The sequence below is a fragment of the Ornithorhynchus anatinus genome, chromosome 19, assembly GCF_004115215.2.
Source record: "Ornithorhynchus anatinus isolate Pmale09 chromosome 19, mOrnAna1.pri.v4, whole genome shotgun sequence".
NCBI lineage: Eukaryota > Metazoa > Chordata > Mammalia > Monotremata > Ornithorhynchidae > Ornithorhynchus > Ornithorhynchus anatinus.
The window spans coordinates 27,268,193-27,291,567 of record NC_041746.1 but is presented as its reverse complement, the minus strand read 5'-3'; the positions used below and the strand labels follow the sequence as shown (position 1 = coordinate 27,291,567).

Sequence of the window (23,375 nt, the reverse complement as noted above, 5' to 3'; positions counted from 1 at the left end):
TCACGTAAAACAAATGCAACACTGTATCCTAAAACATATGCAACACCATATCCCTTTCTGGAGGCTCTGCTAGGGAGGCTTGTGGCTGAAGGCTTCAGCTTTGCAGGAGAAAAACTACTTCTGTTTTTCTTCTTTTTTCTCTTGCCTGTGAGGGTCACACTGTCTCCAGGGTAGTTGTTGCTATTATCTTCAACAGCCACACCTCCCCCAACTCCCCCAGTCAGTGGCAGGATTGGTGTACGCTTATTTGTGACACCAGGGCCAAGTGGCAGAACAAGTTCAGTTTGGGGAGACCAAGAGAGCCACATGGACTGTGGGAGCACCATAAGGACAGAGACAGTTAAAGTTCTCGGATGAGAACCGCAGGAGACATCAGTTGCCTGCAGGGGCTCTAGGTTGAAAGCTGTAGGGGGCCTAATCCCTCCCCCCAGCCAGACCTTCCAGTTAATGATGCCCAGGTGAGGGGGGAAATCCCTCTGTTCTCTCAAGAGCCAGAGATATTTTGATTACCTGTTCTAACACTCCTCTGGGCCAAAGAACTCTATCTACTCTTAAAATAAAATACAAAATAAACCAGTTTTAACCACTATGATATATCCCCTGATTCATTCTGCTGCTGTTGGGTAAATTGGTTCTCCTCCATCTTCCATAAAAATGAATGCGCATCCAGTGAATGTGTGGCCCCTGCCCTCAAAGGGCTTGTCCTCAACGGTAAACATGAAAGACACCAATCACCATACCATGTAATTGTTTTTGTTGGGACAGGCCTTTTCCTTATTTTGCTGAACAACCAGGTCCACTCTGGCAATTCTGGAAAGAGGAAAGGTCGCAGGGAAAGTTGTGGGCTTCCTACCACTACAGAACTTCACAAACTCCTTGGACCTACTCAGACTGCCTTTGCCTGAAAGAGTCAATCTTTCTGAATCTGACTGAAGCAGCCCTCATGCATATTTTGGTAATCAGCATAGCAATGAATTTAAAATGCCTGGAGGCAGCTCACAACTATTAATTTTTCAGGCTTTTAACTGATTTATGAAGTGTTTTCTGAAATTCATACGGAATTTGATGAAATACTTAAGGAAAAAAAATTCCCAAAGAGGTGATTAATCATGAACTCCTGTTACTATCTTCAGCCTCTTCATTTTAAATCACTCTTCCATTGTACACTGCAGAAGCCATCCAGCTGGAACTTGAATTTCTATTTTTCCACCCACTGGTTGCTAACTGGTGTTCAAGCCAGATCCTGAGAAGATGCTTTTGGCCTGCTGGTAGCCGGAGAGAGGTGAGATTGGAGGCCTGGTGCCACATAACACTGTACCCCAGTGAACCTCCCCGCATCCCATTCCCCATCACAACGTGGACTCTTAATATCATTTCAGAGTCAAACTGCCAACTCATACTCACCTTCAAGGCCCTGAAACTGGACCAGGAACTCCTCCAGTTCCTTAGTTGTGCTGCCAAGCTTTTTTCCATAAGAGGATTTAAAGACCTCTACACATTTTTGAAGTGTGGCCACCAACTCATCCTTTGCCAACATCCTAGAAAAAACAGTCATTGGCTGAAGATATAATGCACTAGAAAATTAAACAAAAATGCAGGGTTTCCCAAAAACCCCAAGGGCATAATTTCTAATTATAAATTTTCTCCTCAGAAGAACACAACACGGATTCTTTCATCATCAGCTACCAATTTCCCTGCAAAGTAGCTTTCCTTAATTGGTTTGATTTTCAAAAGCATTCAGAGAAGTTCTCAAGATAATGCTCAATGTTTGATTAATGGTCAGAATGGAATTTACAAAGCTGGAAGAGCACAAAAGAACCCAATAAGTTGTAACCCTTCTCCCTGTGATGGGATCCCTCAGTACAAATTCCTTTCATTATCCAGCCTGCAATGTCACCCTGAGCTAAAAAAAAGTTTCTTGGTCCATGCTTGCAATTTACAGATGGGAGTGAGGCTTGAAACACAGACCTGGGATCCTACAGTTGAGTTAAGATGGGGAAGCTAAGTTTTTGGAACCGGAATAACCTCTTGAAATGAGACTCCAAATAATAAGCACTACATCTCTCCACCACTTCCTATTTTAGGCCTCAAATCTTCAGGACTATATGAGGTTCGCTGACAATATTCTTATTTTGTCAACTTAGTAAGCTGCCTAAGATCATCCAGCAAATCATTGCCAGAAATGAACTTGGAAAGCTTGACTCAGTGTCCTTAGTTTAAGAAATTTGGTTACTGAAACCTTCTCTTTCCAAACATGGCTCCATCAATTAATACCCTTCAACTATGAAATAGAAGGATCAAAAATATTCACTGCTACATTGTTTATAAACTCCTTTCATTGCTGAACTGGGAAAAAAGGAGATGCAGGAATGCTCAATCAATTCATCCATGACTAGTAGAGATTCAGGATATCTCGAAAATTTTAACTAATTTTAAGAACAATACAAAGTCACTGACAGGAATAGGAGGTGAATTACCCATTTTTTAATTAAACAACTAGAAAAATATTTGGGTAAGTAAAAAGAATTGGGGACTTTTCTGTTCTACGACAGGGTAATAGTGACACACAGAGTACTTCATTAATCTGGGAACCAAAGTTTTGCAGAGAGACAAAGGAAAAAAAATACAGTGAATAGGGAACCAAAGCGATGCTGCTAAGGTCAATGAATCGTGTCCCTTTTTCGACATAGCCTGGTGGTGTGTGACAATGATCAGGTCACCGTTGCAGGCAGAACAGAGATCAAGGAATTGAAGGAAAAGAAAACAATTTATTTTTGCAGCACCTGCACTGCCTAGAATCCTCCAGGAATGAGTCAATCAGGAAGCTGAGCAGAACCTTTGAACTCAGGAGCAGTAACCCTGGCTGTTTCTGCTTGCTGGGAAATGCTCCGTGGGGAAGCAAGGAAGGAAGCACTGGGATATGGTGGAGAGGACACTGAGCTGCCTGCTGTTCAGCAATAACAACACCTGCCTATTCTCCCTCCTGAGAGACTGTTGTGGGGCACAGGGCAATGAATAACAAGGCATAAGGAAGAAAAGGAAAAGGAGAAAGGACCATATCAGCATTTCAACAGATTCAACTGGACTGCTGCCAGATGCCTTACCCACCAAGACTACTTTTTAAACTCCTCAGCTAAGTTCCCGTGTGTGTCTACAACACGGCTGACAACGTAAGCCCTGCAAGGATAAAGACTGTCTTTATTTGAGTTATTGTGAATAGCATGGACACTGTTACTTGATGACAACAGTCAAAAAATCTTCATCTTCCCCCAGATGAGCAACTTGCAAGCTATCACGTGCCAGAGGGGCAGCTGAAGGAGATGGGGCAAAGGGACGACCGGTTTTCGAATACACAATTCTACAAAATTCGAATACAAAATTTCTTAGTATCCAGTCCCAGTATGTGATCTGAACCCAATGGAGCATAATGCCACTCAAAAGCGATCTAAGTCAGACAAGGCTCAGCTTCAGCTGGAGAGCCTACTTGGCCAGTGATAGACGGGGCACCTATTTTGATGGACTGGAAGATGGGCACAATGACAGGATGCACGTGCCAAACGCAATACCACTTGTGCTGACCCAGGTGTTGCACCTCCCCCTAATCCACCCGAGGGACCAACAGTCATTTCCCACCCCATCTAAGAAGAGCTACTCAAGCAATCTCAGGGTTATTTTTTCCAGGAAGGCAGTTCAGGCCTAAGAGAGTGGATCTTGGGAAAAAAAGGCATTTTGTGAGAGAACTTAGGAATTCCAGTTTTCAAAACATAGCTCTGAAAGGGCCAAATAGCCTGAGAGATGATCTTCCCACCAATGCACACCTGTTCTACACCCATTTTTATTATATAAACCTCTAAGTGGTAAAGACATAATTAATTTCCTTGATGTTTTCAGGATACGGAAAAAAAGCAACTGCCTTCCTTCAAAATCTCACTTGGCTGCAAGTAAAGACTATACAACCAGAAGCAGCACTAATTAGCATCGCTAATCATTTGACTGACCTGTCATTGCTCTAAAGTATCAACTTTTGATTACTCTATGGTTGTCAGTTATGCCTCCATTTGATTTGGTAAGCTCCATATTTTATTGAAACCAGAGAAATCAAGCAGGCATAAAGTCAGTATCATCTTCCCCATAACCCATGCTTTTGAAATTCCATGAGGCAAGAACCAGACAAAGTTATAAGGCAAAGCTTCAGCAACACCATAGACAACCATAGTTTAGTTAAATGATGCAACTTGTGGGCTACTTAAGAGTCTTCAAAAAGCAGGCAAAAATGCCAATTTAGTGCCCCAAAGCTCCTCAACCAAATGCTTAAAAAATACTTTCTAGCTGTTGGGATAACAAGAGTGGGAAAGATCAGCCAAGAAAACCCTTAATTCGGGGGTGGGGGGTGGGGGGTGTCACAGTTGGGTAGGGATTGTCTCTATTTGTTGGCGAATTGCACTTTCCTCACGCTTAGTGCAGTGCTCTGCACACAGTAAGCTCTCAATAAATACAATTGAATGGACAAATGAATCCATGTCAACTGCCCAGTTTACCTTTAACCAACTTTATTTGAAAATGATGACTACTCTCCTTATATGAGAAGCAGCATGGCTTAGTAGAAAGAGCACAGGCTTGGGAGTCAGAAGTCGTGGGTTCTAATCCCAGCTCCACCACTTGTCAGCTGTGTGACTTCGGGCAAGTCACTTAATTTCTCTGTGCCTTAGTGACCTCATCTATAAAATGGGGATTGAGACTGTGAGCCCCATGTGGGACAACCTGATTACCTTGTATCTACCCCTGTGCTTATACCAGTACTTGGCACATAGTAAGTGCTTAATGAATACCATCATCATCATCATATGTTCCAGTGGAAGCTTTGGAGAAAGCCCTAGAGACTTCTACATGTTAAATGCACTGGCTTGCAGGCTGCCAAATTCCTGTATTTCTTCAAATATGCCAAAAGGAATCATTTAGCAAATTTTTAGGAGTAATTACCATCCAGAGCAACAAAGTGTTCCACTTCATCATGCATGAAGCTATGAATGTCTGACTAGGAACTGATTAGGGGCTGAGACAGAAGGAGGAACCTTGATCTGTCACTTTCAAATGCTAAATTCAATCTTTTGAACGCTAATTTCCTAAGGAGTCCAGCGGAGCATAGTTATGGCTACTGATAACTCTTCCCCATCCTGACCTACTGCTGTCTAGGAAATCACATTCATTCTGATCATCGGCTTCCTCAATTTAAGACAGCTGATGGAATTTGATCAAGTGAACAGGAAACATGACTCCCACCCTTTATCTGGAGAATTCCTTCCACTAATTAAGCATCTTTTCTTTAGTATCCAGCTCCAGGAATGACCCCTAAATTCCATTTGCTATCATTCAAGTCAAAAATACAGTTTCCAGATTTGGGAAGGAGGGAGGCAGGCTACTTTAGGAAAACTGACTGACTAGTTTCCCAAAAGCACACCAATGAGATCAGACTTTAGAGATACACTAGAATTTTAGGCCAAGGATTAGTGGTACAGACAACATAATTTTCTCCACATGCTAACACTCTATTTTCTGGGTTGCGTTTCTCAATTTAAGGCAATTCTATAATTTCAAAAATTTCTGGACCACACCTCTCTTTACATTAAAGGGGCAAGAATCCATTCATTCAATAGTATTTATTGAGCGCTTACTATGTGCAGAGCACTGTACTAAGCGCTTGGGATGAACAAGTCGGCAACAGATAGAGACAGTCCCTGCCGTTTGACGGGCTTACAGTCTAATCGGGGGAGACGGACAGACAAGAACAATGGCACTAAACAGCGTCAAGGGGAAGAACATCTCGTAAAAACAATGGCAACTAAATAGAATCAAGGCGATGTACAATTCATTAACAAAATAAATAGGGTAACGAAAATATATACAGTTGAGCGGACGGGTACAGTGCTGTGGGGATGGGAAGGGAGAGGTGGAGGAGCAGAGGGAAAAGGGGAAAATGAGGCTTTAGCTGCGGAGAGGTAAAGGGGGGATGGCAGAGGGAGTAGAGGGGGAAGAGGAGCTCAGTCTGGGAAGGCCTCTTGGAGGAGGTGATTTTTAAGTAAGGTTTTGAAGAGGGAAAGAGAATCAGTTTGGCGGAGGTGAGGAGGGAGGGCGTTCCAGGACCGCGGGAGGACGTGACCCAGGGGTCGACGGCGGGATAGGCGAGACCGAGGGACGGCGAGGAGGTGGGCGGCAGAGGAGCGGAGCGTGCGGGGTGGGCGGTAGAAAGAGAGAAGGGAGGAGAGGTAGGAAGGGGCAAGGTGATGGAGAGCCTTGAAGCCTAGAGTGAGGAGTTTTTGTTTGGAGCGGAGGTCGATAGGCAACCACTGGAGTTGTTTAAGAAGGGGAGTGACATGCCCAGATCGTTTCTGCAGGAAGATGAGCCGGGCAGCGGAGTGAAGAATAGACCGGAGCGGGGCGAGAGAGGAGGAAGGGAGGTCAGAGAGAAGGCTGACACAGTAGTCTAGCCGGGATATAACGAGAGCCCGTAATAGTAAGGTAGCCGTTTGGGTGGAGAGGAAAGGGCGGATCTTGGCGATATTGTAGAGGTGAAACCGGCAGGTCTTGGTAACGGATAGGATGTGTGGGGTGAACGAGAGGGACGAGTCAAGGATGACACCGAGATTGCGGGCCTGCGGGACAGGAAGGATGGTCGTGCCATCCACGGTGATGGAGAAGTCTGGGAGCGGACCGGGCTTGGGAGGGAAGATGAGGAGCTCAGTCTTGCTCATGTTGAGTTTTAGGTGGCGGGCAGACATCCAGGTGGAGACGTCCCGGAGGCAGGAGGAGATGCGAGCCTGAAGGGAGGGGGAGAGGACAGGGGCGGAGATGTAGATCTGCGTGTCATCTGCGTAGAGATGGTAGTCAAAGCCGTGAGAGCGAATGAGTTCACCGAGGGAGTGAGTGTAAATGGAGAACAGAAGAGGGCCAAGAACTGACCCTTGAGGAACTCCAACAGTTAAAGGATGGGAGGGGGAGGAGGCTCCAGCGTAGGAGACCGAGAATGATCGGCCAGAGAGGTAAGAGGAGAACCAGGAGAGGACAGAGTCCGTGAAGCCAAGGTGAGATAAGGTACGGAGGAGGAGGGGATGGTCGACAGTGTCAAAGGCAGCAGAGAGGTCAAGGAGGATCAGAATGGAGTAGGAGCCATTGGATTTGGCAAGAAGGAGGTCATGGGTGACCTTAGAGAGAGCAGTCTCGGTAGAGTGGAGGGGACGGAAGCCAGATTGGAGGGGGTCTAGGAGAGAATGGGAGTTAAGGAATTCTAGGCATCGATTGTAGACGACTCGTTCTAAGATTTTGGAAAGGAAGGGTAGTAGGGAGATAGGACGATAACTGGATAATCCACATTCCTAGGGGTCACACAATATGGGGATTTGGCCTGTTGGGGACATATGGTTCAGACTGAGGACTGAACACTGACTTTTGAAAGGGCTTTATGTCTAATTCAGGTCTGTTGTAACATTTTTAAGTAAAAGAGAGATCGGTCGATTGATTCACTGCTTTAATTGAATGCTTACTGTGTGCAGAGCATTGTAATAAGCGCTTGGGAGAGTACAAAACAGAGTTGGCAGAAACGTTCCCTGCCCACAGTGAGCTTAAAGGTTTACGGTACTACAATGGAAATCTATCTGTACAGGTAGATCTGCACAAACTTGGGGTAACTCCCATGACTGGGCTCTAAGGATGGTATCAAAGGTCAGATGTTTTAAGAGATTATTTCACTGCCAGGTTCTACAATCCCTACAGTCAGTCCTTATGCTACTCTTCGGTACTTGGTAAAAGTTAGGGAAACTTGCTCTGGGAACAAAAATGCGAATTACACCTTTGAGCAGCATTTTGAATGTTTGTAACTTTTACATGTTTGGATGTTTGTACAGTACAAAGATGCAAGGAATACAACAAAAGAAGATACTTATCGTCAGAACATACATCTACTTATGTAGCTGTGATCCTGCAAAACGCCACCTTTCCAAACTATGCCTTTTAAATAAATGAGCCTATGGGAATTAGGTTAGAATCCCATCTTTAGGTTAGGAGAAAAGTACTTAGAAATGTAAACTTCTATTTCCCTTCGATGCAATGAGTCATAAAACATGATTTCAAAGGGTAGGGGAGATCAAAACTGATGCTGCTTTCATTGTAGTCTGATACTTTCATGGGATGCAGATCATCAAACAACCCCTGTGAGATTTGCAATGGAGCAGCGTCAGTGAGTTTTTGGAAAATTATCATCCCTTTTGCCCAACGTTAGCAGAGCCAAGGGCACCATGCCAAACCACATCCTCGAAAAGTGAACATCTGTGACTGATAGGATTCAGGGTATTTCCTGTCTACCAGGGCTACTTCATGTCTACTAACTATATTGTACTGTACTCTTCCAACCTTAGTGCCTCAGTTACCTCACCTGGAAAATGGGGATTAAGGCTGTGAGCCCCATGTGGGACAAGGGCTGTATCCAACCTGATTACCCTGTAACTACCCCAGTGCTCAGACCAGTGCCTGGCACACAGTAAGTGCTTATCAAATACCATTAAAAAAAATACAAACCATGACTTCAAGTCTTTGCCAGAGCAAGGTTTTTTTTCCCCTAGGGCTCCAGTCCTTTGTATCCTTTCTTTATATCTTTGGACCATGCTTTCCCCATCATATTCCACAGGGAGAAAAAAATATTCCAATTTACTAATTTCCTGCAGCATTTTCTGCCTGAAGAAGTCTGTTTATCAATAGTTAGGTCACTACTTGGGAGGTATCCCAGCACAGTGGTGGTGTCACTATGCTTTATGCATGGTTTTGAACCCATCTACGACAGCAGAAACATAAAATAATGCACTGTTTCATCTCCAGATCTCCACAGCCTTTCCCAGCTGTACTGAACTGATCAAATGCTATACTGCCAGCATCATATTTCTACCCACACTTTGATCGCTGCCAAATGCTTTTCTGAGAAATTTGAATAATTTATCTCAGATTGGTGTGGGTTTCTCCAGCCATTACTCAAGTTCATCCAATGGACTTGGGAAGTTTATAGCAGGCTTATGGTTTTATTTGAGACACCCAGACGAACACCTTGGCTATTAAGGAACTACATCATTTACTCATGTCTTTGAGCTTTGTGCCAGAGAAACACTGTCAGGACAGTGTAGGTCTTTGTCCCCAAAGGATCTCGTCCTGGGGAATTCCGAGGGAGCAATAGTGATTCTTAAATCTCAGACCTCCCTTGCTTTGCCGGGTCCTGAGCCCTCTCCCTCAACCTCGGCCTCTCCTATGGGGAGTCTTCTCCCAGTTCCTCTGGGGTTGGTAGAGGGCCCTGGCAACTCAGCCTGGAAGCAAGAAGTCTTTCTCTGCCAGGCCACCATCCTGCTTACCCCTTTCTGCAGCCAGCTGGCTTCTGCACTGGGCTTTCCTTCTTCCAGAGAAACTTGCCTGGGAGCATAATTAATAAAGCCACTTCCTGTAGGCCACCCTTAGGGGGGAGTAATCTTTACCCTGCCAGAGTCGGTCAGATTTCTGAGTGTGGGTATCTGGGCTCTGGAGACACTGTTGATTGAGAAGCAGGCAGAATCACACCACAAAAATCAGTTTTGAGCAGTGCAAAGTTCACTAGTTTAGTAGTTTTCTGAAAGAGATGCCTTCTTTATATTAAAAAAAGTTCCCTGACCCACCCCTTATATTAAGATAGATTTACTGCAATGCTTTATCCTACTTCCAAAAACACCTTTTGCCCAAATCTTAGCAAGCTTTTTCCCCATGGAGTAAAACTCAAAGCTTCTGTAGTGCAATTTTAGAGCTTACTTCCTGCCTCCTGTCATCTGCTTTCGATTTCTGGTGGGAGGCTGGTACTGAAGTGGTTGTGTGCTGAGAATGCCTGGCCAAAGATTCAGATGTGATGAAGCAGAGGCAATGGAGGTGACTTCTATTGGGATGGAAACACGTAGAAACTTTTCCAGCCTGTTTTCCCACTAGAGATTTAAGAAGTGAACTACATGTGGGCAGAAATGTGACACTGCCAATATAGCGTTTGATCAGTTCAGCACAGCCAGAAAAGGCTGTGGAGATTGAGACGAAACAATACATTACTTTCTGCTTCTCCTATTATAGATGGGTTCGAGACCTTGATTAAAGCATAGTGACAACTTCACTGACTCCAGGACACCTCCCAAGTATATCCCCCTATGTCCCTCTATCTTTCTTTCTTTCCTGCCTCTTCAGACTCACTGGCAGGAGGCCTTGCCCAATTCCAATTCCCCAAACCTGGTCACCTTATTTATCATAAGAGGAATTATTTGGACAAAAAAAGACCCCCCCAAACTGGTTTCTTAGCCTAAGATGCATATATAATGATTAAAATTTGTACTATTAAGATTCTGGATAGAAAGTTTTATGGAGTGGATTTTCCTCCTACTGCATCCATCTGCTCTTTTCTCACATGCCCAGAGCAAAATGACACTCAATAAATATTCTGCTTTCACAGTGTTTCATGGTACTTGCACATAAGCATTTGCTATCATGGAGAAAAATGCCTGATGGCTTGCAGAATTTAAAGTCACCACCAGGACCCAGAGGATTTCCCTCCCACCTCACCCAAGAGCTTTTCATTGGTCACAAAAAACTGCAAACGAACCACACAGCTAAGGAAGAATTTCAGAAAGTACATCATATTATAGCTGTTCAAACAGATTATATTTTTGACCCAATAGCATGCCCCTAAGAGCTGATAAGAACCCTAAAATACTATGCATATAAAGCTGGATCCATGTATAAATCTCAAGTAAATGTAAACACATGAAGTTTTGTTTCAAATCACAAGACACAGACAAAAACAAAGAAAAAAGTTGCATCAAGTCACCCCTCTCTCCCCAACTTATGGCTGCTATGTTGAAAAGCATCGAATAAGTATCTATACCTAAGTACATATACCATATATTCTACATAGATTTATCCTGAACATGGTTATTTTGAAACTTCTTGGCAAGCCCCATTCTGGAGGAAGGTGTTAGAGACTGGCAAACTGAAAGCCAAACAAAAAGAAAAGCATGATACCTCAGCAGCTGCAAAGCTGATGCATACTCCTGAGACTCCCATATGTTCTTTTCTAAACAGGCACAGTGCAGCTCTCTGATCTGTAAGTGAACAGCACAAGAGGAAAGGAAGGAACACAGCCAACAAGCCATTCCTGAATCAACTCTAACAGTATTTGTCAAGATTCTGCACATTCAAGGACAAAAATATTCTGTAACTAAAACAACCACTAACTCTTCAACTGCTGCCAAATTTCGTGTAGGTCCTAGGGTCGACCCGTTTTAAAACAAATGCAAGTAAAGAATTGGGTTTGCCTAGGACCCCTGTCCATTTTGCCGATTTAATGGGGAAAAAAGTGCTGGGCTGAAAATGGAAACCAAAAAGACAGGCCCAGATAGAAACTATTAATTCAGAAGTGACTGTTAGTCTTCCAGCATTATGGTCTTCGTAGCTGAGTGAGGGATGTAGGGATTGAGGAACAACTGAATTACTGCATGAGAACCTGCAAATAGCAGACACTCAGGAAGGAAAGTTTCTGGGGTTTGGAGGAGATGGTCAGGTGGGCCCAAGCTAGCCATAATGCAGAAGCTCAGCCTAGTTTGTCAAACTGTTCTCTCTTCTGCCCACACAGTATACCCTAAGTCCTAGGTGACCGAGCCACGGGGTAAAGAGTGCGGTCACCCCCATTGCTGTTTTAACTGAACTCTCAGCTTCACTCACTCAGGGTCTCTGACAAGACTTGGGAGCTCCCAACTAGGGCTGTAAAGAGCCAAAATAGTGTCTGTCGGCCTGGTAGTTCTCTGCAGCCCATCATCTCCTAGGCCCCACTATCACCAAAATCCCTAACCCTTTTGTTCCCTGAACTCACAAGAAAAAGGAGGCATCTCTGCCTTAGGCCAAAGAGGCGAAAAAAGAGCACACATTCTTCCTACACTCTCTTCACGAAAAGTAACACAGTATTCACAGAACGTGAGGGAGAACATGGAATGATGATTAAAAGGCTTCAAGGGCAGGTAACTTGTTGGGAACCAAAAATAAACATTTCTGCCTCTTTAGTCTCTGCCATGGCACAGGGTTTTAACATTATGCACTGTTTCTGTTTCCAGTAATATGTACAGCTGTTGTGATTCAGATTTTCAGCATTTTTATACACTCTTCATGCTAAAGAAATTAAGGCAGGAAGCCAAAGTTACAAAAAAGTCTTTACCTGTCGACCCAAGGGGTACTTCGGAAGAGAAGATGTGAAAGCATGAAGACACCGCAGAACTGGGATGTAGTTCTCATGATATACATGCAGATCTTCCAGGAATTTTTGGGTTGCTTCCTAAAAGAATTAAATTAAAAAATCAGAGCACTAGGTTTCAGTATATGTCTCACAAAACAAAAATATGAAATCATAAAAGTGGTTATATTGTCAAATCAATTACTTCAAAGCAACTTTGGTTAGTCCCTGAAAAGGACATTCTTAATTAAAAAGTTGTCACAATTCAGAAGGCTTAACCATTGTTCAAAAAGAAGGATAGAAGCATGAACAAAGCTAGACAAATCTGGCCACCATCTCACATTCTGGGAAACATTAATGGTGTTGTACTGTTTGTAATACCAGTTCCACTGATATATAAGCCTTGGAAAGAACTGACAAGACCTGGGAGCGGAGCTGGGCATAAGCACAAAATTTCATCTACTGATAAACTCATACCTATCCAAAACCCAAATCAAATGCTTCTACACATGTGTTCAGCTCCACCCTTTATTACAACGGGATCATTAGGACTATGGCCCAACTGACTTCTGTTTGCAACCCATATTTTTTGTGCCTACCTCTCAGAGAGAAGGGGTCAAAAACAGAATGAACATATATGGAAGAGCTTAATAGTGAATGGCAAAAATGGTCATTAACATTTCTAAGTCAGATACAGGGAAAGAGCTGCAGTTTCTTTGAAAGGAAAAGGAAAATAAGAGCACCAGTATTTGTTAAGCACTTACTATGTGCCAGGCACTGGTCTGAGCACTGGATTAGATACAAGTTAAGCATATTGGACATAGTCCATGTCCCATGTGGGGCTCAAAGTCTTAATCACCATTTTACAGATGAGGTAACTGAGGCCCAGAGAGGTTAAGTGACTTGCCCAAGGTCACACAGCAGACAAGTGGCAGAGCCGGGATTAGAACCCAGGTCCTCTGACTTCTATGCCCATGCTTTTTCCCACTAAGCCATACTGCTTTAGCACTGAGTCCCCCATCTGCATTTTTTTTGGTGAGTTTTACATAAAACAAAATCTAAATGAAATCCAGATCTGACAAAATAAAATAAGCCACAATCATAAAAGGAACATGAAAAATGATATTGTAAGCCTATTTTTACTGTATGTCATAAAGCAGAGATGGCGCTAATCTTACCATCTGTTATTTACCCTTTTGTGTGATTTGGCAGCCTTTGAACAGCAGGGATATTTTGTAAGAAAAAGCAGTAATCACATTTTATGCTTTGGGTAGTAGGTATCATCCATTTCAGCCTTTAAAAAATCAGATTCTTTGAGGTGGGAGATGGTTCTCAGAGCAGCTCCATTTATGTTTGGAAGGCCAGCGAGCCTGATCTTGGCTACCTTTATGAACCATTCCACATTCAAACTAGCACCCAGACTTCCTTTATACAAGGATGACATTTTTAATTACTGTACCAAGTTTATTTAAAAAAAAAATCAAACTGACATAAAACTTGCATCAGGTTGAAGATGTCATAATAAGAGATCTCTTTGGTTGAGGAACAAATCAAAAGAAATGCACTGTGTAGTGGGAAAGTGTCTTCTCCTCTCTGGGGATCGCCTGGCCTGTCCTTCATGCAAAAAAGGAGCAAGAGCCACATCATCACAGTTCTCTCCTTGAGTAGCTCCCTAACCTTCCAACACTCCACTGAATCCCCCTTCCACCTGCCATTCTCCACCATCAGGCAGGTGCTTGCCAGATGTATTTATGAACTTTCAGCATAGCCATCCAACTTCCACTCTAAACATGCATGCACAAAGGTGCAGAAGTATTTCCTGCAATCCATTTCCCATCAGATGTTTCTCTACCCCGGTGATAAAAGAAATGTTATTTTTGGGCAGCACGTTCGGCACATTGGTTGGTAGCTTGTGGTCAAAAGCGCCTGCAGAGGGTTACAAGTACCTTGGCGGCCTGATAGAGAGTTAAAGCATCTTTCCAAGGGGTTAATTTATTCCCACTGCGTAGTATTTGTATTGGAATATTCTAGCTGACCAGGTCTTCTTAGTGGGTGCCCAAAGTTTGGCCTTTACTAAATGATTCCACAGGAGAAGCAATAGTTCCAACTGTATTCATAAAACTTTTGTCATGGCAAGAGCCGTATAGTGGTCTCTGCAGAAATTCCATTTCTAAAAGTCAGTCCAAAGGCTGATGTCCATAAGCCAAAGCCTTATATTCTTTGAAGAAGGGAGGAGGGAAGGCCTCAAAGCAGTTCATTTTTTGAGGGAATTGGGTAAATAGCCCTAATAGAAATATTTGTGTTTGACTCCTTGAGAAGCATCTAAGTTATATTGTGGTTCCTCAACTGTGCTATGAGTTTATACTAAAGAGATTTGGTAATAAATTCTCTGGGTAGAGACTGCCAAAACTGCCTTTATATTTGGCTGATACAGATTTATCTATTTTTCTTTGAAAGAGTGACATTCTATTTCCGAGTTGGACAGCGCAGCTGATCCTGGCTCTGGAAGGCAGTTTTACCTTAGAAAAGCATTGGAAAATTGGCCTGGAAATTCACTATTATTGCATGTAGCTTTTTGACCTTCCAGCTGACGATACAGCTAGTAAAAGTACCTTTTCCAGGAATTTCCAGGAGTTTATAGCATTTCTGACAGAGTTTCTGTTAGGGTTCTGATCAGGCTATGCAAACCTCAAGGAAATGAAAGAGTCTAGTCCTTCAAATTATTTTGCCTAAATAGACAGATGATTCCTCTGCGACTTTCAATTTGATTGGTAAATACTCCAACGGCACAGAAATGCAATAATCCTTACTTAGAGCACAGAATGGAAACATTCTGGCATGTACCTCAAAATGACAAAAGTATTTCTGGAAAGGAGGAAGAGAGAAAGATGATGACATCTTAAGCTTGTGGACCTCATTCTGAGGAATGAATAATTCTTGGTCAGGACTCTGTATTTTTTAGTTTCTTCCTCTCAGCTGCTAGACCACCCCAGAAGAGATTGCTAAAGCAGTGGTGGGTTATTTTCCCAAATACTTATCTTGTGAAGTTATTTTCTCTTCTAGGTGAGGGTGGAATTTTAAGTATTGTCTGTGTTTGGATTGCCAAGCTAACAGCGGGCTGAAGCACGGTGAGGGATTTCAGAAACACAGAGCCCAAAATTCCTCGGCTTGCTCCCCAAGAGGGTGAATCTTAACAAAAAGGTCCTTGTGTCAAGTAGGGTTTCAAGCCAGTCTTTAAAAGGGAGGATGAAATCAGCCAATCTGTGACTAGTAATTTTATTTCCCCCTCCACCCCCACCCCTGAACTCCAGGACATACTATATCAGTATCTGTATTCCATCAAACGCCCTCTTGGTGATTCATGGCTCTTAGAATGTGAATTGTGAAATAGCTATCACCTGCTTGCACAGAGTTGCCAGATTTCACAAACTTCTGGCAGAGAGCTTGTAATTGTCTGCCCCCTAATCTGCTTACATAAGAGGGATGCTGTTCAGTTTAAAAGAAACCGGAGAATCTGCAAGGGCTTCGATTCCACCTGGGACACCTATCTCTGAGAGAGATCAAAATGGCCTGCTGACAGAAATACCAAATGGCTATCGTCTTCCCTTTTGGGTGCCAGTTTCTTTAGCAATTGCAGCTTTTGCACCCTCTGTTTGCATTAGGAAAATGGAGAGATTTAGATTCCCTTGGCCAACGCTTTCAGAATGTGCACTGATGCACATTTTTTGCTTCAGGAGAGCTGGCTGGCAATACAGATAAGAGTCTTTAAAGTACTAATGGAGAAAACCCCTCAACCACAGACACCCCAAGTGCACAGCCAGAAGAACTGGAAGCAGTGTGACCTAGCGGAAAGGGCATGGGCCTGCAAATTAGAGAACTTGGGTTCTAACCCTAGCTCTGCCACTTGTCTGTTGTGTAATCTTGGGCAAGTCACTTAACTTCTCTGTACCTGTTTCCTCAACTGTAAAATGAGGACTAAGGTTGTGAGCCCCATGAGGGACTTGGACTATATCTAACCTGGTTATCTTGTCTCTACCCCAGCACTTAGTACATTGCCTGGCTCATAGTAAGTGCTCACAAATACCATTAAAAATTGCTCTGTTTTACTGTAATCTCCCAAGAGCTTAGTACAGTGTTCTGCATAAGGTAAGTGCTCAATCAACACCACTGATGATTTTGATACTGCTAATGATGATAACAATGATGCAGGAAGTGGACTGTGTCCAACCTGATTATCTTACACGTACTCCAGCATTTAGTACAGTGCCTGGCACATAGTAAGTGCTTAACAAATACCATTAAAAATAATTCAGGGCAGCAGAACCTGGACTGGAAAATTTGGTATCCTCAGCCCTATCTATCCCAGAGTAATTCGGCTGCCCAAGGAAGAAATCCTAGGGGAGCTGCAATTTCATCCTGTAAGTCCCTTAGCTTCAAGACTGGAAAGAGAAGAGCAAACTCTGTATCTTCTCAGGAGCAATACTCTCTTGTATCGTACTCTGCCCTGTGCTTAATACAGGATCTTGGATGTCACCTCAGTTTTGAAAAAAGTAAAAAAAATTATGAGACTACAACCAGCCTCCCCTTTCCTCAGGAGGAGCACAGAGAAAATATCCAAGTACAAAATCAACATTCCTGACTATTGGCATAAAATCACAACAACTCTTTGATCAAGTTGTGAAGAGGTAATTTTCCAAGCTGCTCAGATTTATTTTGTCAGAGAACTCGGAACTACAATTAATAACTGCCACATCTACATTGGACAGAGGAACAGTATGAAACTAGTCATATAAACAGGCACAGAGTGTCTGAATTTCTTGCCTGAGCTCATATCATGAGCTCAAGGAAGAGCTGAAAAAAGAACACTAGGCTGACAGTGGTCTGATCCTCTTTTGGAGCAAATGATAACAGAGCTCAGACTCTCACAGTGAATAAATAACCCAAGACACTTGGGTCAGTTTTGATCATTGCATTCAAATAGTTTTACCCTTTAAAGACCTCTTTCCTAAGAAATAAGTAAAACAGAAAACAGAGGCACTGAGAACACTCCATAGAGTATACTAATCTTTGATCCTCAGGAGAAAGTTTGAATGAGTTCCAGCTCACCTTTGCTTTTATAGCAGCAGTGCTTAAACCTTTCCACCCCAAAGAGCTCCGTGGGGAATGAGACTGCAGGCGGTGAAAGGGAATGGGAGAAGAGGAGAGAAAGAAGGAGGGGGGTATGTTCTGGTAACAACTGGGAGCCAGAGCAGCCAGCCTCACCCTAAGCAACAATGGCAGAAGTTCAAAAGATTTCTGGAAAAGACAGAAAGGAGCCAAGGCATTCTACAGGGGCCTGGGAGGGGCAGATTCAGGGCCATCCTTGGGTAAGGGCCCCATGTCCCTTCCAGGGTACACAACAAGGTCACAGTCTGGGCGTGAGAGAAGGTTTAAGGGGCAGAACCACTTTTTATCAAACCCTCAACCCCAGCTCCCCATCCTGGGCTGAAAATCTCACATTGGCTGACATTCCCTGGGCTGCACTGCTTAAGGACAACCCTGTTTGGAGGGGATCAGGTGGAAGGCATTTCCAACATGGATGGGAGAAGCTGGGAAGGCTATTAGAGAAGGCAGGGCCTTCTTTCCCAACTGCTGCCCTGAGTCATCCTTAGCAGGCAGAGAGTGTTCAGTCTTAGATCCGGGGTTCATCCACAGGGCTGGAAAGAGCACGTTAACCTTGCTGAGAGTCAGGGGTGAGACAGCTGGAAGCAAAGAAGTCCAGGGCCCTAGTGCTCACTGCTTCCTACTCCTAAACCTGGCACGAGGACTTGATAGGAGATGAAAGAAAAAAACAAGTCAAGGACAGAGATGAAGCAACTGTAGCCAAGGCAGAACAGCTAAGGCAAAAGCCTGATGAGCAGTGGGTTGGGAGTTTTAATCCTAGCAACACCATTGCCTACAGAAATAGTTCATCGTGGAACTCCCACCCACCTCTGGTACAGTAGATTGAGAGAGAAGGAAGGAGAATGAAAGCCAAGATGAAGCAAAAGAAGAAGAGTAGGGAGGGATAAAAGAGAAGGAAAGAAAGTGAGAGAGATGGAGAAGGAAAAAAAGATGCAGGAACATGCATGCCAGATACCGTGGAGTGATATAAAAGTGATTTTGACCCCTTGTTTCACAGCAATAGTAGCCTGGAACAGGGCTAGTCAGAACTCTTTCAACCAGGGAAGGAAAAAAAAAAGACTGTAACATCACGAGAGTAAATGAAAGAAATTTGAAGGTGCCTGTTTTGGGTAGCAAACTGACATTTTAAGCCTCAAATTCCATGCTTGATCCCTGAAGGCTAGTTCTCTCAGCTTATGAATTAACTGAAAAGGACAAAAGACAAAGACTTGACGATTTTTTTTCCTCAGGTTCTTTTCTTCTGCTCTGTCTCCCAGTACTGTTGATTCTATATGCAAAACTCAAGGGGTAATGGTAAAAGATTTCAGAAGTACAAATGAATGGATGAAATAAAAAACAAAGCAATAAATAAGAAGCAAAATGCAATGCACAACCTCTGGCAAGTTAACGCTTTTTTCCTACTCAGGCTCCCTAGATTCTGCAAAGGTTTAATTTTAGAACTTTTAAATATGTGAATATCTTATTAAAATAAAATGTAAAAAAGCCATTTCTGACTAAACCAGGTGTTTTTGGGGGAGAAAAACTGAAACCATCAGGAATGAGGTCCCCCAAATCTCATTTTCCCAGCTCTTTCCAACCTCCACATCCACTCTCTCAAGTTGCTCAAGATGTCCCACAAGAGAAGACTGCCTGCCTGCTTTCAAAATCTACTCCTTTCATCTGCTTCTCTGAACCCTATCCCTTCTCTCCTAAAAGCAGTTGATCTCTTCTCCCCTCCCTATTCTCCAAGATCACCGCGACCTCCTTTTTTTTGCCAAATTGAAGAGACTCTACTTTGGTCTAATAGGCTCAATCTCTCAGTCAGTCGAGATATTTACTGAGTGCTTACTATGTACAGAGCACTCCTTCTAAGCACTTAGGAAAGTACAACAAAATAGAGTTGGTAGACCCAATCCCTGCTCACAAGAAGTTTACAGTCTACTGGCTGTCTTCAACACTGTGGATCATACTCTCTTTCTCCTAAAAACCATTATCTAACCTTGGTTTTTCTAACCCAGTCTTTTCTAGCTGGTTCTTAATTTCTTTAGCCACATCTCCCTCTGTCTCCTACCTGGCAATTATACATGTCCCTCAAGGCTCTATACTGGGTCCTCTTTTCTTAATTTACCCTAACTCCCTTGGAAAGCTCATCCACTCCAATGGCTTTCAACTACCACCTCTAAGCAGATGACTCCTAAATCTACCTTACCTACCTACCTTATATCTACCTTATACTGTATATTCCAGATACTTAAAGGACCTAATTCAGGAAATGTTAATGCTGTAAGCCTGGCAAGACTTTTGAAGTCCAGACACTGTTCCAAAAAAGTCAGCATCACCCTTCACTATTTACTGAAAATCAAGCATGCACAACACTGTACAGAACATGAGGTAAAAACTGTTATTATTATTATTATTCCTTTAATTCAAGCTTCTAACAATGCTGATTTCACTTATATATAACTTTGGTTTTAGCATGCCGTTTTCACAAAACCTGAATTCCACACTAATCTTTTTTAAATGCTTATAAAAACCATTGAAATACATTTAAAATTGAAATATGCCCTTTTCCCCCAATTTTTTTAATATAACAATCTTCTAAAGCTCATCAGGCCTTTCCTATTTCATTCATTTGCATATCAATTCCTAACAGTGGGATACTAGCTGCATGGTTTCCATAGGCTTTAATATACGTCAAACCTTAGAAGTATTAAAATGAGATTGTCTGCATATTTCTAACTTACTATCTGTACTGCACCAAAAGATTTAAAAGTACTTTAAAACTAGTTTTAGGTTTATTGCTCAATATATTCATTTCTTACCTCTAGGTTTTGTAGAGCTATTTCTTGGTGCCTAAACCAGACAAAATTTTGAAAGGTATTTTGCAAAATCAAGAACTTCTAAATTTTACTTTTCTAACCTTTTCAATAAATTCATAGAGATTTTCCATTCCTACCTTTAAATAATTTTCATTTGTCAGCAACTCGATCTGCTTTTCAGAAGCTTGCCTCTCCACAAATCTGAAATTGACCCCACATACAAAATGGGTTTAAATATTTAAAATGCTCATGCAACATGAAGAAAATACAAACTTTCTGAGGATTCATGAATGTGAAAATTCCCTTCTCTTGGACAAATCTGAGATGGTGGCCAGGAATTGATGAGGTACACCTAGCATTTGTCTTTTGAACAATAACCGTCCACAAAGGTGTCACTAAGAGGAAGTTATTGTACTTGACAGAAAGATGGCAGTGGGGCGAGGCATTCATTTTCAAAGTTATCACAGAGCTTTGCCACTCTAAAATGAGGTCTTTTGAGAAGCAGCATGGCCTAATGAAAAGAGCATAGACCCAGGAGTCAGCTGACTTGGGCTTTAACCCCTGTTCTGTCATTTGTCTGCTGTGTGACCTTGGGCAAATCACTTCACTGTGCTTCAGTTTTCTCATCGGAAAATGGGGATTCACTTCCTGTTCTCCTTCATACTTGGACTGTGAGGTCCATGTCGGGGCAGGAACTAAGTACAACTGTATACCTACCTCAGTGCTTAGTACAGTGCTTGGCACATAGTAAGCATTTAGCAAATTTGTTTGAGATTACAACTTGTCAAATCAAATTTAAAGGTACCTCATCACTAACGGGACAAGCTGCCAAGAAAAAAGCAGCACTCCTATGTACTAAATAGGCCCAGGGTACACAGTTCAGCCTCCTCCCACTACAAAAAGGTAACTTAGAAGATCTTGGCCCCTCAGTTCAAGTCCCCATAGTGAACACTTTTTTTTTTTTTACCTCCTAAAGGATGGAAGACGTCGGATGTTCTCACACTGTCCTTCTGATAAAGAATTTATTCTCTTTTTAGCTTCTGGGAGCTTGCAGCACAACACGCTAAGGGGCTCAGAGTAAAAGTGCTCTAAGACAGACAGCTGAAAGAAACAGTGCAGAAAAAACACATTGAGTACCTCTAGGCATTCCACTGAGAGTCCAGTCAACCATTTCCCTACACAGCCCAAGCAAACAGTATCTGCACAGACACAAATGAAATATTTCAAAGATCTGAAAAGGGAGTTGCAGTTGTTCAAGTTTCTGCTTAGAAACAGTGAACTTGCTACTGAATAACACAGGATTTCAAAAACATAGTGCACTAGATTGTACAGTCCTGGAGGGCAGGGATTGTGTCTACCAACTAAATCAATCAGTGGTATTTACTGAGTGACTGCTGAGTGCAGAGCATTGTACTGAGTGCTGGGAGGTTACACTACAACAGAGTTGACTGGCACAATCCCTGTCCACAAGGAGCTTACAGTTTAGAGTGGGAGACGGACATTTAAATAAAGAACAGATATGTATATGAGCTGTGGGGCTGAGGAGAATATGTGCCTAAATGGTACAAATCCAATGCTATTGTGCTGTACTCCTTTAAGAGCTTAGTATAGTGCTCTGGACACTTGATTGACAAGACCAGGAGAGTGAGGGAGTTAATCCTGGAAGGCTTCATGCAGGAAGCGGATTTTTTTTGGCTGTGCTCCTGGTGGGCAGGGAACCTGCCTTCCAACTCTTTTGTGCTATAATCTCCCAAGCACTTAGTACAGTGCTCTGCACACAGTAAGCACCCAGTAAATATCATTGATTTACTGATTGATCCTTCAAGGCTCCTTTTCTCCTGGGGTTCAAAGTTTTATATCTTAAACATAGGCTGGGCAAGAAGACCACTCTGGTGTGTCAAACTCCTGACTGGAGGTTGGTTATCTCACTCCTAATCCCTTTGAAGGTTCATCCTCAGACAGTGTAAATGAATGTCAGTTCAACTAAACACAGTGTTAAGTTGTCTCAACACCCCTCTTTCTGCCTTCATCAGCAATGAGGTCCTAAGTTTTGAGACCCTACCACGAACCACATTTCACAGACTCCCAACTCCAAGCTATTCCTTCTGAACATCAAATTTTCACTCAGGCTACATCTTACCAAGAGATTGACATTACTTGAATTTAACCAGATAGCACCATCTAAGAGTCACAGTGAAATGATTAGGGGAAAGGGCTAGGTTTTTTTAAGGAATGGTAGATTTTTGAATATTGTGAATTTTATTTCGAGCACTTTGCACTAGGCAATTACATCTACAGGATGTTTCTTAGAAAATATAGCTGACTCCAGTAAGAAAAGCTAAATAACATGAATTGATCATAATAATGCAAAAAGATACACCCAAAGTATGTTGAGTTGTACTTAGAAAATTGCACTTTTATATAAGGATCAATAACGACTGCAGCTTTACTGAACACTTTGAAGAGACAGCACTTAGAACAAACCCATAACCTTGGCATTCTCCTAGGCTCTCTCTCTCACTCAACCCACATATGCAATCTGTCACCAAATCCTGTACCTTCAAAACATCTCTATTATATATTTATATTATATGACATATTTATATTAACATCTGTCTCCCTCTCTAGACTGAAAGCTCATTGTGGACAGGGAACGTGTTTACCAACTCTGTGGTTCTGTACTCTTTCAAGAGCTTAGAGTGCTCTGCACTGAGTAAGCGCTCAATTAATACCACTGATTAATTACGCTGCAGGCAGCTGGAACACTTCACATCACTTCACAATTCCTGTTAACATACCCTGCCTTTAAAATCTGAGTCCACTTTATCACTCCGAAGACATTTTCAGTTGTTTACAATCACTTATTGTATCGTCTAAAACCCCCAATGTCTCTTACCTGAAGCCCTTTAATAAAGTTCTGAACGGAGAAATCATGATACAAGAAGATGTTGATCAAAACCTGAAGCACTTTTTCGTTCAGTTTAAAGGGGAATTGGGTTGTAAGAAGCAGCTGAAGGAGACAAAAAAGAGAACATCACACTCCTGTTAATTCTTGCTAATTTATGCATATAAAGGTTAAGCATATGTATTTTGGTATATTATTTGTTCACATAGAAACTGATATTACTCAGGTGTGAAAAGAGCATACTGAA

At 42.5% G+C, this 23,375-nt stretch overlaps 1 protein-coding gene across 4 annotated transcripts in view; it reads right to left on the bottom strand.

Annotated features, from left to right (window-relative positions):
* The window catches only part of ORC3 (origin recognition complex subunit 3), a 61,406-nt gene that overhangs the window by 11,329 nt on the left and 26,702 nt on the right, over positions 1-23,375 (bottom strand). For all 4 annotated transcript variants that reach the window (XM_029047214.1, XM_007670745.2, XM_029047215.1 and 1 more), the window contains 6 exons: positions 23,120-23,233; positions 21,191-21,324; positions 20,361-20,424; positions 12,248-12,364; positions 11,062-11,141; positions 1,405-1,538 (listed from right to left, as the gene is read on the bottom strand). In XM_029047214.1, coding sequence (XP_028903047.1) covers positions 1,405-1,538; positions 11,062-11,141; positions 12,248-12,364; positions 20,361-20,424; positions 21,191-21,324; positions 23,120-23,233 — 643 coding nt within the window. The remainder of the gene's footprint in view (positions 1-1,404; positions 1,539-11,061; positions 11,142-12,247; positions 12,365-20,360; positions 20,425-21,190; positions 21,325-23,119; positions 23,234-23,375) is intronic.